The sequence below is a fragment of the Chiloscyllium punctatum genome, chromosome 48 (genome assembly GCF_047496795.1).
Source record: "Chiloscyllium punctatum isolate Juve2018m chromosome 48, sChiPun1.3, whole genome shotgun sequence".
Lineage (NCBI taxonomy): Eukaryota > Metazoa > Chordata > Chondrichthyes > Orectolobiformes > Hemiscylliidae > Chiloscyllium > Chiloscyllium punctatum.
The window spans coordinates 17406508-17421144 of NC_092786.1; the positions used below are offsets into that span (position 1 = coordinate 17406508).

The window sequence follows — 14637 nt, forward strand, 5'->3', positions numbered from 1 at the left end:
TACATGAACAACAGTCTTAAAAAATACTCTGTTTCCATCTTATTTTAATTTACCATTTCTTTCCTCATCAGCCTCTAGTGAGGATCCTTTTGTGGTTCAAAACCCAAATTCAATGAAAAGAATTGACAGGGGTTAGAGGAAGGAAGATGACCTTATTACTCTCCCCGTGATTGGCTGCTGGCAAAAAGATTGAAAGTAAATAGCTTTTTAGTAAATGAGCTGTGTCCCAGCATCTGTTATCGCTAAGGTGGGAGCTGTTTGTTTTGCCTTCTTCAGGAAAATAAGAGTGAATCGCAATGAAATTTGTACCTGTTTCGAATCCAATATCAGATTCTGCACGGGCTGTGGTTCAGCAAAGACAGTAATTTCCTCAATAATATGAACCTTATGATTCACATTTATAGCTTTGTGCAATATTCCATTTTCTGTCAAAAAAATAAACAATTTTTTTTAAAGTGCAATGTAATAAAATCCAACAGCAACATTACTATTTAATGTAAATAAATTTCACCTCCTGTGAACATAAGAAACATTCTGATTAAGAGATCTTATTCCTTTATGAATCCGACAGTATCCAACAAACTGACAGTCCCTCAGGATATTAGGAATCTAACTTCAAACACTGATTTTTCTTTCAACTACTGAATATTTTTAAATCACACATTATGTTTTTGGGTTATCAGCCTTAAAAGAGAGCTTTCTATGAAAATCCATCCATTGGTGGTGTGATGAAGTTGTTCTTTTAGCAAGGTTATGCTGTCCTTGGCTTTTTTGTAAGTGAGGTTGTAAATGACACAGACTCCGAAAAGTCTAGGTTGAAGGATTTTAAGGGCAATTTGATAGTAGCTAACAGATACTGCCTCAGGGAGAAGGCTTTCCAATTAAAAATAAAACCACTTGTACAATAAAAGGGGAGTTAAGATTAGAGTGGTGCTGGAAAAGCATAGCAGGTCAGGCAGCATCCGAGGAGCAGGAAAATCGACGTTTTGGGCAAAAGCCCTTCATCACCATATTCTACAAATATTAAACACTATGCAGCACGAGATTCTGCATTCTGCTGTATTACCCTGATGTAAGTATGTAAGGTATGATTTGTCTGGTTAGCACGCATACCAATACTTTTTGCTGTAAATCAGAAACAGACAGAAATTGCTAGAAAAGCTCAGCAGGTCTTGCAGCATCTGTGGAGAGAAATCAGAGTTAATGTTTCGGCTCGAGTGACCCTTCCTCCTTTTCACTATACGTCAGTACATGTGATGATGATAAATCAAATCAGCATCATCAGTGCCATCGTATTCAAATTCAGTCTCCCCATACTTTACCTCTAGCTCTGAGGAGGAGACCCCACTGGTCCCAATGCTGACCCCGGGTGGACATTAAACCTCAGACATCGAAGACCCAGGTGGGCTTAGTGTCTGTGAACACAGGAATGGGTCTCACTAACAGATGGCTAAAGTTGCAATTTAGGCTGAGAGATTAGACAAGATTCAGGGTGTGACTGTAGGGTGATCAGATTTTCCAAACCTTCCTGAGAATCCCTTTCCCTTTGTATGTTGTGCCTTTGTTTTACTTATTGTTGGTTTTGCTCCTGGGTGAGGTCTCTTACTTGAATGCTGTGTTTGCACAAAATACAACTCTGGTTTTGACTCATTGTGAAGCAGATAGAACACTGCATCAAATATAAATATATTTATACTGAGGACAAAAAGAGGTTCAGCCTGTAGCAATCCAGAATGCTTTTGTGATTATGTTCTGCTAAATGTCAACGTCAGAGGATCAAGCTTTGAGGGGAAAAGGTCAGAAAACTGTTCTTCTTGCTTAATTTGAAATCTGTTACACACTCTTCAATTTCTAGAATTATATTGCTCATGTCCAACTCCTATAGCAAGCAGCAAGACACAAGGTTAATGGCAAATGGGATCAGACACATTGTTTTATCAATCAATTATTGATTTTACACAATCAATTAAATTCATTCAGCACCGAAACAGACCATTTTGCCCAACTGGTCAATGCTGGTATTGATGTTCCATATCACTCACTTCCTACTTTGCTTTACCTCACTTTGTAAACATATAGATTAGATTCTCTACAGTGTGGAGCCCAACCAGTCCACACCGACCCTCTGAACAGTAACCCACCCAGACCCATTTCCCTCTGAGTAATAGAACATAGAACAATACAGCACAGAACAGGCCCTTCGGCCACGATGTTGTGCCGAACTTCTATCCTAGATTAAGCACCCATCCATGTACCTATCCAAATGCCGCTTAAAGGTCGCCAATGAATCTGACTCTACCACTCCCTCGGGCAGCGCATTCCATGCCCCCACCACTCTCTGGGTAAAGAACCCACCCCTGACATCTCCCCTATACCTTCCACCCTTCACCTTAAATTTATGTCCCCTTGTAACACTCTGTTGTACCCGGGGAAAAAGTTTCTGACTGTCTACTCTATCTATTCCTCTGATCATCTTATAAACCTCTATCAAGTCACCCCTCATCCTTCGCCGTTCCAACGAGAAAAGGCCGAGAACTCTCAACCTATCCTCGTACGACCTACTCTCCATTCCAGGCAACCTCCTGGTAAATCTTCTCTGCACCCTCTCCAAAGCTTCCACATCTTTCCTAAAGTGAGGCGACCAGAACTGCACACAGTACTCCAAATGTGGCCTAACCAAAGTCCTGTACAGCTGCAACATCACCTCACGACTCTTGAATTCAATCCCTCTGCTAATGAACGATAATACTCCATAGGCCTTCTTACAAACTCTATCCACCTGAGTGGCAACCTTCAAAGATCTATGTACATAGACCCCAAGATCCCTCTGTTCCTCCACCTGACCAAGAACCCTACCATTAACCCTGTATTCCGCATTCTTATTTGTTCTTCCAAAATGGACAACCTCACACTTGGCAGGGTTGAACTCCATCTGCCACTCCTCAGCCCAGCTCTGCATCATATCTAAGTCCCTCTGCAGCCGACAACAGCCCTCCTCACTGTCCACAACTCCACCTATCTTTGTATCATCTGCAAATTTACTGACCCACCCTTCGACTCCCTCATCTAAGTCATTAATAAAAATTACAAACAGCAGAGGACCCAGAACTGATCCCTGCGGAACTCCACTTGTAACTGGACTCCATGCTGAATATTTACCATCTACCACCACTCTCTGACTTCGACCGGTTAGCCAGTTTTCTATCCAATTGGCCAAATTTCCCTCTATCCCATGCCTCCTGACTTTCCGCATAAGCCTACCATGGGGAACCTTATCAAATGCCTTACTAAAATCCATGTACACTACATCCACTGCTCTACCCTCATCCACATGCTTGGTCACCTCCTCGAAGAATTCAATAAGACTTGTAAGGCAAGACCTGCCCTTCACAAATCCGTGCTGGCTGTCCCTAATCAAGCAGTGTCTTTCCAGATACTCGTAAATCCTATCCCTCAGTACCCTTTCCATTACTTTGCCTACCACAGAAGTAAGACTAACTGGCCTGTAATTCCCGGGGTTATCCCTATTCCTAATGCACCTAACGCTATGGGCAATTTAGCATGGCCAATTCACCTGACCCACACATCTTTGTGATTGTGGGAGAAAGCCCACACAGTCACAGGGAGAATGAGCAAACTCCACACAGACAGTCGTCCAAGGCTGGAATCGAACTCAGGTCCCTAGCACTGTGAGGCAGCAATACTAACCAAAGCCACCATGTCGTCCCAATCAAAAGAAAAACATTTTATTTCAATGGTGAGGGAATGCAGAGCTTTCAGGTGCAGAGAGATCTGGAAGTTTTGTTGAAGTCACATAGTTTGCAGGGTGTTCTAGCTAGGTGGATAAAGAACTGGTTGAGCAATTGGAGACAGAGAGTAATAGTTGAAGGGATTTTCTTGAAATGGAGAAAGGTGACCAGTGGTGTTCCACAGGGATCAGTGCTGGGGCCACTGTTTTTTTTAATATACATCAACGATCTAAAAGAGGGCATTGTTGGTCTGATCAGTAAGTTTGCAGATGACACGAAGATTGGTGGAGTAGCAGAAAGCATAGGGGACTGTCAAAGAGTATAGGAGAATATAGATAGACTGGAGAGTTGGGCGGAAAAGTGGCCGATGGAATTCAATCCAGGCAAACGTGAGGGGATGCATTTTGGGAAGTCTAATTCTAGAGCAAACTATACTATAAATGGAAGAGGCTTGGGTAACGTTGATGAGCAGAGAGATCCGGGAGTTGAGGTCCATTGTACCCTGAAGGTGGCTGCACAGGTGGATAGAGTGGTCAAGAAGGCATATGGTATGCTTGCATTCATCAGACAGGGTACTGAGTATAAGAGCTGGCAGCTCATGTTAAAATTGTACAAGGCATTGGTTCGGCTGCATTTAGAATACTGTGTACAGTTCTGGTCGCCACATTACCAAAAGGATGTGGACACTTTGGAGAGGGTGCAGAGAAGGTTTACAAGGATGGTGCCTGGTATAGAAGGTGATAACTATAAAGAGGCATTAAGTAGGCTGGGATTGTTTTCATTAGAAAAAAGGAGATTGGGAGGATCTGACTGAGGTCTACAAAATCATGAAGGGTATAGACAGGGTGGATAGAGATAAGCTTTTTCCCAGGGTGAAGGATTCAATAACGAGAGGTCACACATTCAAGGTGAGAGGTAAAAAGTTTAAGGAGGATGTACGTGGCAAATATTTTATACAGAGGGTGGTAGGTGCCTGTAACACGTTGCCAGCAGAGGTAGTAGAGGCAGGCACGGTAGATTCATTTAAGGTGTGTCTGGACAGATGCATGAGTAGGTGGGGAGCAGAGGGATACAGATGGTTAGGAATTGGGCAATCGGTTTAGTCAGTGGATTTGGATCAGCTCAGGCTTGGCGGGCCGAAGGGCCTGTTCCTGGGCTGTAAATTTTCTTTGTTCTTTGTTCTTTTTCATTACTGGCTAGAGTAGCATTGAGACACTAGGGTGTCCTCATGCATGAATTATAAAAGGTTGGTATGCCGATACAGCAAGTAATTGGGAAAGCTAATTGAAGGTAATGTTTATCGTGAAGAAAATTGAATACAGAAGTAGGGAGATCTTACTTTAATTATATAGTGCATTAGTGAGAGTACACCTGGAGTACTGAGTACAGTAATGTTCACTTTATTTAAGGAAAGATCTAAATGTATTGGAAGGTTTACAAGACTAATGTCTGGATGGGCTGGTTGTCTAATGAGGGGAGGCTGGACAGATCTAGGTTGTATCTACTGGAATTCAGAAGAATCAGAATCACTTGATTGGAACATGTAATATCCTGAGGGATCTTGACAGCATTCATGGAGAGTGGATGTTTCCTCTTGTGGAATAATCTAGAATTAAGGGTCACTTTTTAAAAACAAGGGGTTGCCCAATTTAAGATAGATATCAGAAGATTTTTTTTCTCTCTCACAGAGTGTCATGCATCTTTGAAACTCTCAAGTTCAAATGGCAGTGGGAGCAGAGTCTTGGAATATTTTGAGGATGGTGGTAGATGGATTTTCGATGAGCAAGCGGATGAACAGTTACCGGGTAAAGGAGTGGACATGCAGTATTCAAATCAGCCATGACTAGCTGATATATTGAGTGGAGGCGAGGTGAGTGTGAGTATTGCAGATTCTGGAGATTAGAGCCAAGAGTGTGGTGCTGGAAAAGCACAGCAAGTCAGGCAGCATCCGAGGAGCAGGAGAATCAACGTTTCGGGCAAAAGCCCTTCATCAGAAAGGCATTGAATGGTAGAGCAAGCTTGAATGGCTGAGTGGTCACTTCAGCTCTCACTTTGTATGCTTGTATCTATGTTCACATTCTTTATTCCTCATGTAGTTCACCCTTAAACACGTCTGGCCAGGCAGGATAAGTGTGTTTGAGAAAGGGTTAACAAGGCATTTGGCATTCTGTGTTTTATAAATAGACTCATGCAGTAAAATGGCAATAAAGGTACCTTTATGAAATTCTGGTCAGCCTCAAATGAAATATTGAGACCTATCCTGGGCACCACACATTAGAAAGATTCAAAAGCAGTAGAGAAGGTGCAAAACAGTTTCAGGAATGAGGAACTTAGATTAGATTAGATTCCCTACAGTGTGGAAACATTCCCTTCCACCCAACAAGTCCACACTGACCCTCCAAAGAGCAACCCACCCAGACGCATTCCCCTACACCTAACACTACAGGCAATTTAGAATGACCAATTCACCTAACCTGCACATCTTTAGACTGTGAGAGGAAACCGGAACACCCAGAGGAAGCTCACACAGACAGTGGGAGAATGTGCAAACTCCACACAAACAGTTACCCGAGACAGGAATTGAACCTGGGTCCCTGGCACTGTGAGGCAGCAGTACTAACCACTGAGCCACCGAACCTGTTCACCTGAGAGACACAATTGCAGAGATTTAAAAGACGTTTTAATAACCATGAGAGATCTTAACCAAATTATTTTCATTCTTGAAAAAGTAGAGAACCATAATTTATGCAAGTGATTGGGATCTGCTATATACTGCATTAGAGTGTAGTTGAGACAAATTCAAATGTGATTGGCAGGAACAAATGGGATACTGTAGCCACCGTCGGGTTTTCCTTGCTAGCATCCTAAACACTTCCTGGGCAAAGAGGGGTCTCACAAGTGGGGAAACATTTTCAACTATTGTAAAAACCCATCTGATTCACTAAAGTCCTTTGGGAAAGGAAATCCGCTATCTTTATTTGCTTTAGCCTATGTATAACTCCAGATCCACAGTGATATTGTTGACTTAACTAAATAGCCTAGCAGACCACACAGTTCAAAGAGGCAATAACCATGGGCTTCGTGAGCAATGTTATACATCCCATGGAAGAATAAACAAACAAACTTACTTTGTTTTCATCAAGGATTACATTTTCAAGAATTCCTCGTGAACTAACTGGTATAGAGAGAAGTATCAGATTCTCTTTACCTGTGCCCAGAAACAGTACGTCATAATAACCCGAGATAGTCTGCACTCTGTCCACAGTGATCTGGATGTACTTCATATGTTTCTTCATCAGCAAGGGCTGGCTCCTGACAATCTCTTCCATCAGAAAGTGATCTTTTGCAAAATTCAGCACCTTGTCTGGCATTTGGAATGAAGAATTTATGTTCATGGCTCTTGCTATATTTGTAATGCACTGTGAGGTATAACGCAAGAAAGGGTATTAGTTAACAATAAGCATGTCTAATGGATAGTAACAACAGCTGGATTACTGGGCAATGGAAATAGGTTATATCTAAACTTTGCTGAAAGCTGTTACAATCCCCAAAGATTTTGATAACTTTTCAAACTTCCAATGAATGACTGAAAGAACCACACAACATTTCATGTTTTAATGCTTTTACTATAACATGCAATCTTAAAGCAGCATTGACTCAAATCTATTCAGTAGGCAATGTATGCTGAAACATACAGAGGAGAACATGTACCTCCACATTTAACATTTTAAACAACTGAAAATTACCCTCCATGGTTATACTGTACATTGCCCCTTAAACAAAGATTCTAATCTCATGTCCAAAGTGATCGTTAGCTCCCAAGGACCATATTCCGCCCTTTTCCTTTCTCAGTCTGATAACTTCAAATTCCTCAAATGGTTTTTACAGCTACTTAGAGATTCATCCCTTCATCTAAAGCTAAGTGCATCTTCCATTTGATTCTTACAACTTCGGTCTCTTCAGTCTGAATACAGACTTTCACCAACTTTTGTGTGTGGTGAACTATAAAGATTTACCCCCTCTCTCCTTCTCTCCCTCTCTCTCAGAATCTTTCAGACTGCACCAGTCTGTTAAATGCAGTAATATTTTCAAGAAGATCTGTCACTGGATCCTACAATGGCTTCCTGTGGACGTTTATTTTCTCAAAGCCAAAAGGCAATGTGAATCTCACTGGCTTTGGAGAAATGATAATTAGGTATCTTCTAGATTTCTGACTTCAATTTATATTGGAGATGAACAGACAGTTTAAAGCCATAGAATTCCTACAGTGTGGAAAGAGGCCAGTGAATCTGCACCAATCCTCGAAAGATCATCCCACTCAGACCCAGGCCCTCAACCTTTCCCTGTAGCCCTTTTTTTTAGTAATGACTAACCCATGTCACCTACAAATTCCTTGGCACAATGGGGCAATTTAGCATGGCCCTTCCACCTAACCTGTACATCTTTGGACTGTGGGAGAAAACCAGAGCACCTGGAGGAAACCTACACAGACACAGAGAGAAAGTGCAAACTCAACACATTTTACTCCATTTTACCCATACAATACAGTCATAAAGTCAGAGAGAGGCAGAGCATGGAAACAGACCCTTCGGTCCAACTCATCCATGCCAACTAGGTATTTCAACCTAATCTAGTCCCATTTGTCAGCATTTGGCCCATATCCCTGGAAACCTTTCTTATTCCGAAACGTCACCATCTTATTTCAACAAAGACGATATAACTTTGAACATCTCTGTTAAAAGTCTCCCCTCAAACTTTTGTTCTTTCAAAATGAACAATGTCAGTGTCTCTAGTTTCTCTGCAAATTTATTGAACAATTACAGCCCAGGCAAAGGCCAATCAGCCCAGTGACCTCAAGCTTGCTCTCTAGAACAATCCACTTTGTCTATCTCCAGAACTCAGCAAGTTTATTTCACTCAAGTGTGTGGTCACGTGAGCTACTTACATGTCACAGACTTCCACAACCAATAGCCACCAAGACAAAGGAACTACTTATCACATTGATATCTTTGAGTGCTTACCATTTGCAAATCAGTGAACACTTACAGCTGACTAAACAACAACCTTTTCACTTCAGCAGAAGAAAGTTACTCTTTCGCTGTGCCAGGGCTCTGGGAAATCCTGAAGATGTGAAGGATATTCGATCCATGTGGCACAGTCTTTACCACAGAAATATTTGGAACAAAATTGCTCTGGTCTGTCTAATGCAGCGCAACTTCCAAAATATTTTGCTGCAAATTTTATTCATGTGCTGTACCAGCAGATGTTGACATGTTCAACATGTTGAAAGCAGTGCAGTTTACTTCTGTCAATGCTGAAAGAGGTGGATGAAAACTATAGTCACACAGCACAGAATAAACATAGTTTTAAAATCTGCTGCTGTAGCATACTCTTTTAAGTTGCAATATACATAAATGTTTCTGGCACTTATTTAGTCACCTGGAGCCAGTAGACCTCTCTCTCTCTCTCTCTCTCTCTCTCTTACCTCCCCCCCCCCACCCCCCACCCCTGGTTCTGTACAGTCATGGTATAGGTCCAATGATTATGATAAATGTTTTAAGATACATTTCAGTCATGATGTAACTGAATGGCAGAATGCAGTCAAGGGGCTGAATGGCCTCTTACTATTACGCTTCTGAATTGTAACATATCCATTCTGCTTGGGAAAGCTACTGCTGCCCCGAGTCTTACATTTTACATTTTTTTTGCTACTTTGACAGGGCTGGATTCGCAAATGAAGTTATAAGGTCATAGGTTATAGACAGTCTTATCCTTCGCCAGTAGAAACACAGATAAGAGCACTTATAGCGCCAGATGATTTAATGTACCATGACTTTGTTAATGGGAAATGATGGGAATTGGAGAGTTAATGACACATGGAAAAGAATATTTTCTTCACACCTTTCAAGCATTTAATGAGCTCCTTAAATGGAGGACAGCTCATTCATTCATTGGTAGACCAGTCAAAACTGTCTTCATGATGACTCAGTGTCAAAGTTCAAAACCTTGTCATCATTGATCTCCATGAGGAGGTGAATCTGATTGGTATAATGGGGAATTAGTCACGCCCACTCCACCATCGAGCTGAGTGGTCAATCCTGGTTTAATTAAGAGTGCAGATGAGCCTCCTAGGAGCTGCACCAGACTTATCTAGAAATGATGTGGCAACTTTCTGCACCAACAACAACTAGTGGAAGGAGCAAGCAATAGGCAGGGCTGATTGATTCCACAACCAATGAATCTGATTTAAGCTCAGCAATGCTGCCAACTCCAGCTATGAATAGTGCTGGGCAATTAAACAACTGGCAGGTGGCAGAGGCTTCACAAATATCCCTCATCCCCAAGGATGCAGGCACCCAGCACATCGATGCAAAACACAAGCTTCAAGTTTTTTTACCAATTTTTAGCCAAGGTTGTCAATTGTATGATCCATCTTGCAATCCTCCTCAGGCTCCAGGCAATATGGATGTCAGTCTTAAGCCACTCGGTGTGATTCTAAGAAAAGGCTGAAGACACTATAAACTATGAAGGCTATTGGCCCTGACAATATTCCGGCAAATCTGTGCTCCAGCTCCTTCTATTACAGCTCTTCTATTACAACCACAGCACTGGCATCTACGTAACAGTACGGAAAATTACTCAGGTATATTCCCGAAACAAATGCAGGACACATCCAACCCGACCAGACGATCTGTCCAATCTCTATCATCAGCAAAGTGACAGAATGGGTCATTGACAGTATCATTAAGTGCCACTTTCAAAACAATAACCTACTATTGATGCTCAATTTGGGTGTTACTAGGACCACTCAGATCCTGACCTCATTACAGCCATGGTCCAAACACGGACAAAAAACCTTACCTCTCACAGTGAGGGTGAGAGTGATGGCCCTTGACATCAAGGCAGCATATGATCAAGTACAGCGTCAAAGAACCCTCGTAAAACTTCAGGGAATCAGGGAAAACCCTTCACTAGTAGGAGTCATATATGGCACGGTGGCATAGTGGTTAGCACTGCTGCCTCACTACGCCAGGAAGTTAGGTTTGATTCCAGTCCTGGGTGACTGTCTATGTGGAGTTCGCACAACTTTCCGGCATCTGTGTGGGTTTTCTTCGATGCTCTGGTTTCCTTAATAAAGAAGGGTTCTGCTCTTTGCAGACAGAAAGAACTTCCATACATACAGCTCACATTTCAACACAACAAAATAGGTGGCAGCCACTCTCTGGTTTGTTGCTCAGGGCAATACCATGACCATTAAGAATCAACCTGCCTTATTTAAATTGTAACCAAAACCTTGGCAGTTAACTGCCAATCATATTGACTGGTGCACTCTCCATGATGAAATCTCTTCCAGTCAGAGTTCACTTTCCAAACAATCAGCACTCTCCTCTCATACAATATTTGTCTACCCATTTCTTTAGTATTTCTTGTAAATTGTCCTAATGACTGCAAAATGAAAAGATTTGACAAACTATACCTTTTTTCAGGAATACTCAAATTCTCTGCATCTACAAAACTATATTTTATTGGAGAAACATATTCACAATACTCTTAAAAGAAAGCAGGTTCACCTTAACTGGATCAATCAGTGTGACACTGTGTTGCTGTATGATAGGTATCAACAGCATATACACATGTTCCCTCTTAAAATGAATACAATTGTTAACGTGCTAATCAAACTGAAAAATGCCTAAATTAAAAGACTATTACAAAATTGAGAGACAAAGTCAGCTGTTCTACAGCTAAATCATGATGGGAGTGTTCATTTCTGATGTAGAAACACAATTGGCATGGACAAGGCTATATTTGTGACTTCCAACCAATAATTCATTGATAGAAAAACAGCTGAATGTGAGAGGTGTGACATACGGATGGTGTAGCTCTTAAATAACATATTCAGTATGAAAACTGTTCATGATCTAATTGACTATCAATACCACAGCCAATAAATTCAATACTCTTCTCGTTAAATCCACAATTCTTTTTTTTTCTCTGATGTTGGGGTCCCTCGGCAGATCTGCCTTTGCCCATTTTCCAACAGTCCCCTACTATTTGCATGTTTTATACAGTCTGCATGATGATGGGGTGATTTGTCAGAATCATTTTCATGTTTCATTCATTTTTAGGAAGTGAGCACCACTGCCCAAGCTAGGTTTATTCTGCATTCCTCATTGCCTTGTCAACATAGTGGCAAACTGTCCAATATGCACCCATTGTAGTCCATGAGGATGACTTTCTGCCACTTTGTTTTTGTAAGTGTTGTTGTTTTGAAAGTATCTCTACGATGCCCACCACTTCACTTCATAATGGCAGTCATGGTGCACTTGGTAGCTCCCTTGCCTCTGAGCTGCAAGGTCTGGTTTCAAGTCACCTTAAGCACAAAATTCATGCGTTATACTCCAGTATGAAAAAGTGCTACATTGTAGGTGTTTTTTCAGCTGAGGACCTTTCTGTCCCTTCTGGTGGATCCCACACTTGATTCTTGAAGAAGAGTTGGGGGGGGTTATCCCCATTGCCATGCCCTTTCTTTCTCTCTTAATGATTATCATGATTAGACAATGTGATCAGTTACTATTGTGCTGTTGGTAAAACCTTGTGGTATGCAATGTGGCTGCAGCACTTGCTTTAAATTGTTTTGAAATAAACCTGGCTTTACACCATAATCCCCATTATACCAATCAGATCCACCTCCACACAGGAATCAGTGATGACAAATTTTTGAAATTTGACACAGGGTCATCACAAAGACAGTTTTAACTGATCTGCCGATGGATGAATGAACTGTCCTCCATTTAAAGAGCTCATTAGATGCTTGAAAGGTGTGAAGGAAGTATTCTTTACCATGTGTCATTAACATTCCAATTCCCATCATTTCCCATTAACAAAGCCACGGTGCATTAAATCATCTGGTGCTATATGTGCTCTTCTCTGCGTTTCTACTGACAAAAGATAAGACTATTTATAACCTATGACCTTATAACTTGGGTTATAACTTCGCAAATGTGAATCCAGAGTTAATTGTCAAAGTAGCTAATAAATTGTAGGTCTTGGGGCAGCAGTAGCTTTCCCAAGAAAAATGGATATGTTACAGTTCAGAAGCATAATAATAAGAGTCCAGAGGTTTAGGGTGAGAGGGGAAGGATATAAAAGAGACATAAGGGGCAATATTTTCACACAGAGCATGATATGTGTATGGAATGAGCTGCCAGAGGAAGTGGTGGAGGCTGGTACGATTGCAACATTTAAGAGGCATTTGGATGGGTATATGAATAGGAAGGGTTTAGAGGGATATGGGCCAGGTGCTGGCAGGTGGGACTAGATTGGGTTGGGATATCCGGTCGGCATGGACGGGTTGGCCCGAAGGGTCTGTTTCCTTGCTGTACATCTCTATGACCCTATGACTCTAAGAGGCCATTCAGCCCCTTGATTGCATTCTGCCATTCAGTTAGATCATGACTGAAGTGTATCTTAATCCATTTATCACAATCATTGGACCTATATTACATGAGTGTGAATGATAGGGGGTGTGGATGGAGAGAAAAAGAGGGAGAGCGAGAGGTCAACTGGCTCCAGGTGACTAAATAAGTGCCAGAAACATTTATTTAAACTTAAAACAGTTTCCTACAGCAGCAGATCTTAAAACAATTTTTCATTCACAGTGATTATCCTGTGCTGTGTGAGTGTAGTTTTCATCCACCTCTTTAAGCATTGACAAAAGTAAACTGCACTGCTTTCAACAGTCATTCTTGATGAAATGCTTATGCCCGAAACGTCGTTTCTCCTGCTCCTCAGATGCTACCTGACCTGCTGTGCTTTTCCAGCACCAGACTCTCAACACTGCTTTCAACAAGTCAGACATGTCAACACGTCTGCAGCATATGAATAAAATTTGCAGCAAAATATTTTGGAGGTAGCACTGTATTAGACAGACCAGAGCAATTTTCTTCCAAATATTTCTGTGACAAGCAATGTACAACATGCATCGAATATCCTTCAGGATTTCTCAGAGCCCTGGCACAGCAAATGAATAACTTTCTTCTGCTGAAGTGAAAAGGTTATTGTTTAGTCAGCTAAATGTTCAATGATTTTCAAATGGTAAGCGTTCGAACGTATCAGTGGGACAAGCAGTTCCTTTGTTTTGGTGGTTATTGGTTAAGGGGATCTGTGTAGCCAAAGACAATTGAAGAACTACCATCCATTCAAAGAGGAAATCTGTATGGGATCAGCTTCATGCTGGGCCATTGGTGACAAATTAGGCTGTTGTTGATGATGGCCGATAGCACCTCGTTACTCAGTTCTGAGCTGCCGGATTTGTTCAACTTCTATCCCATTGAGTACAGTGGTGGTGCTACACAACACAATGGGGAGTATTCTCAATCTAAAGTTGGGACTTTGTCCACCAAAGGCTCTGCCTTGGTCACTCCTAATAATACTGTCACGGACTGATTCACCTACAACTGGTAGCTTGGTGAGGATGTGGTCAGGTAGTGCTTCCCTCGACACTTGACAACACAGACTTAGTCTAGCAGTTATGTCCTTTAATACTTGACCAGTTCTGTCAGTTGGAGAAAGTGAGGACTGCAGATGCTGGAGATCAGAGCTGAAAATATGTTGCTGGAAAAGCGCAGCAGGTCAGGCAGCATCCAAGGAGCAGGAGAATCGACGTTTCGGCCATGAGCCATTCCTGAAGAAGGGCTCATGCTCGAAACGTTGATTCTCCTGCTCCTTGGGTGCTACCTGACCTGCTGTGCTTTTCCAGCATCACATTTTCAGCTGTGTCAGTAATAGTGCTACCACTCCTGGTAAGGATGACCCACAGCACCTCATGGATGCCCAGTTTTGAGTTGCTAGATCTGGTTGAGGTTTATCCCATTTAGCACAAGATGAT

At 41.8% G+C, this 14637-nt stretch overlaps 1 protein-coding gene across 7 annotated transcripts in view; it reads right to left on the reverse strand.

Moving 5' to 3' along the window:
• The window catches only part of sema4ba (sema domain, immunoglobulin domain (Ig), transmembrane domain (TM) and short cytoplasmic domain, (semaphorin) 4Ba), a 475024-nt gene that overhangs the window by 12412 nt on the left and 447975 nt on the right, over positions 1 to 14637 (reverse strand). For all 7 annotated transcript variants that reach the window (XM_072564765.1, XM_072564767.1, XM_072564766.1 and 4 more), the window contains 2 exons: positions 6958 to 7168; positions 310 to 425 (listed from right to left, as the gene is read on the reverse strand). In XM_072564765.1, the coding sequence (XP_072420866.1) occupies positions 310 to 425; positions 6958 to 7168 (327 nt within the window). The remainder of the gene's footprint in view (positions 1 to 309; positions 426 to 6957; positions 7169 to 14637) is intronic.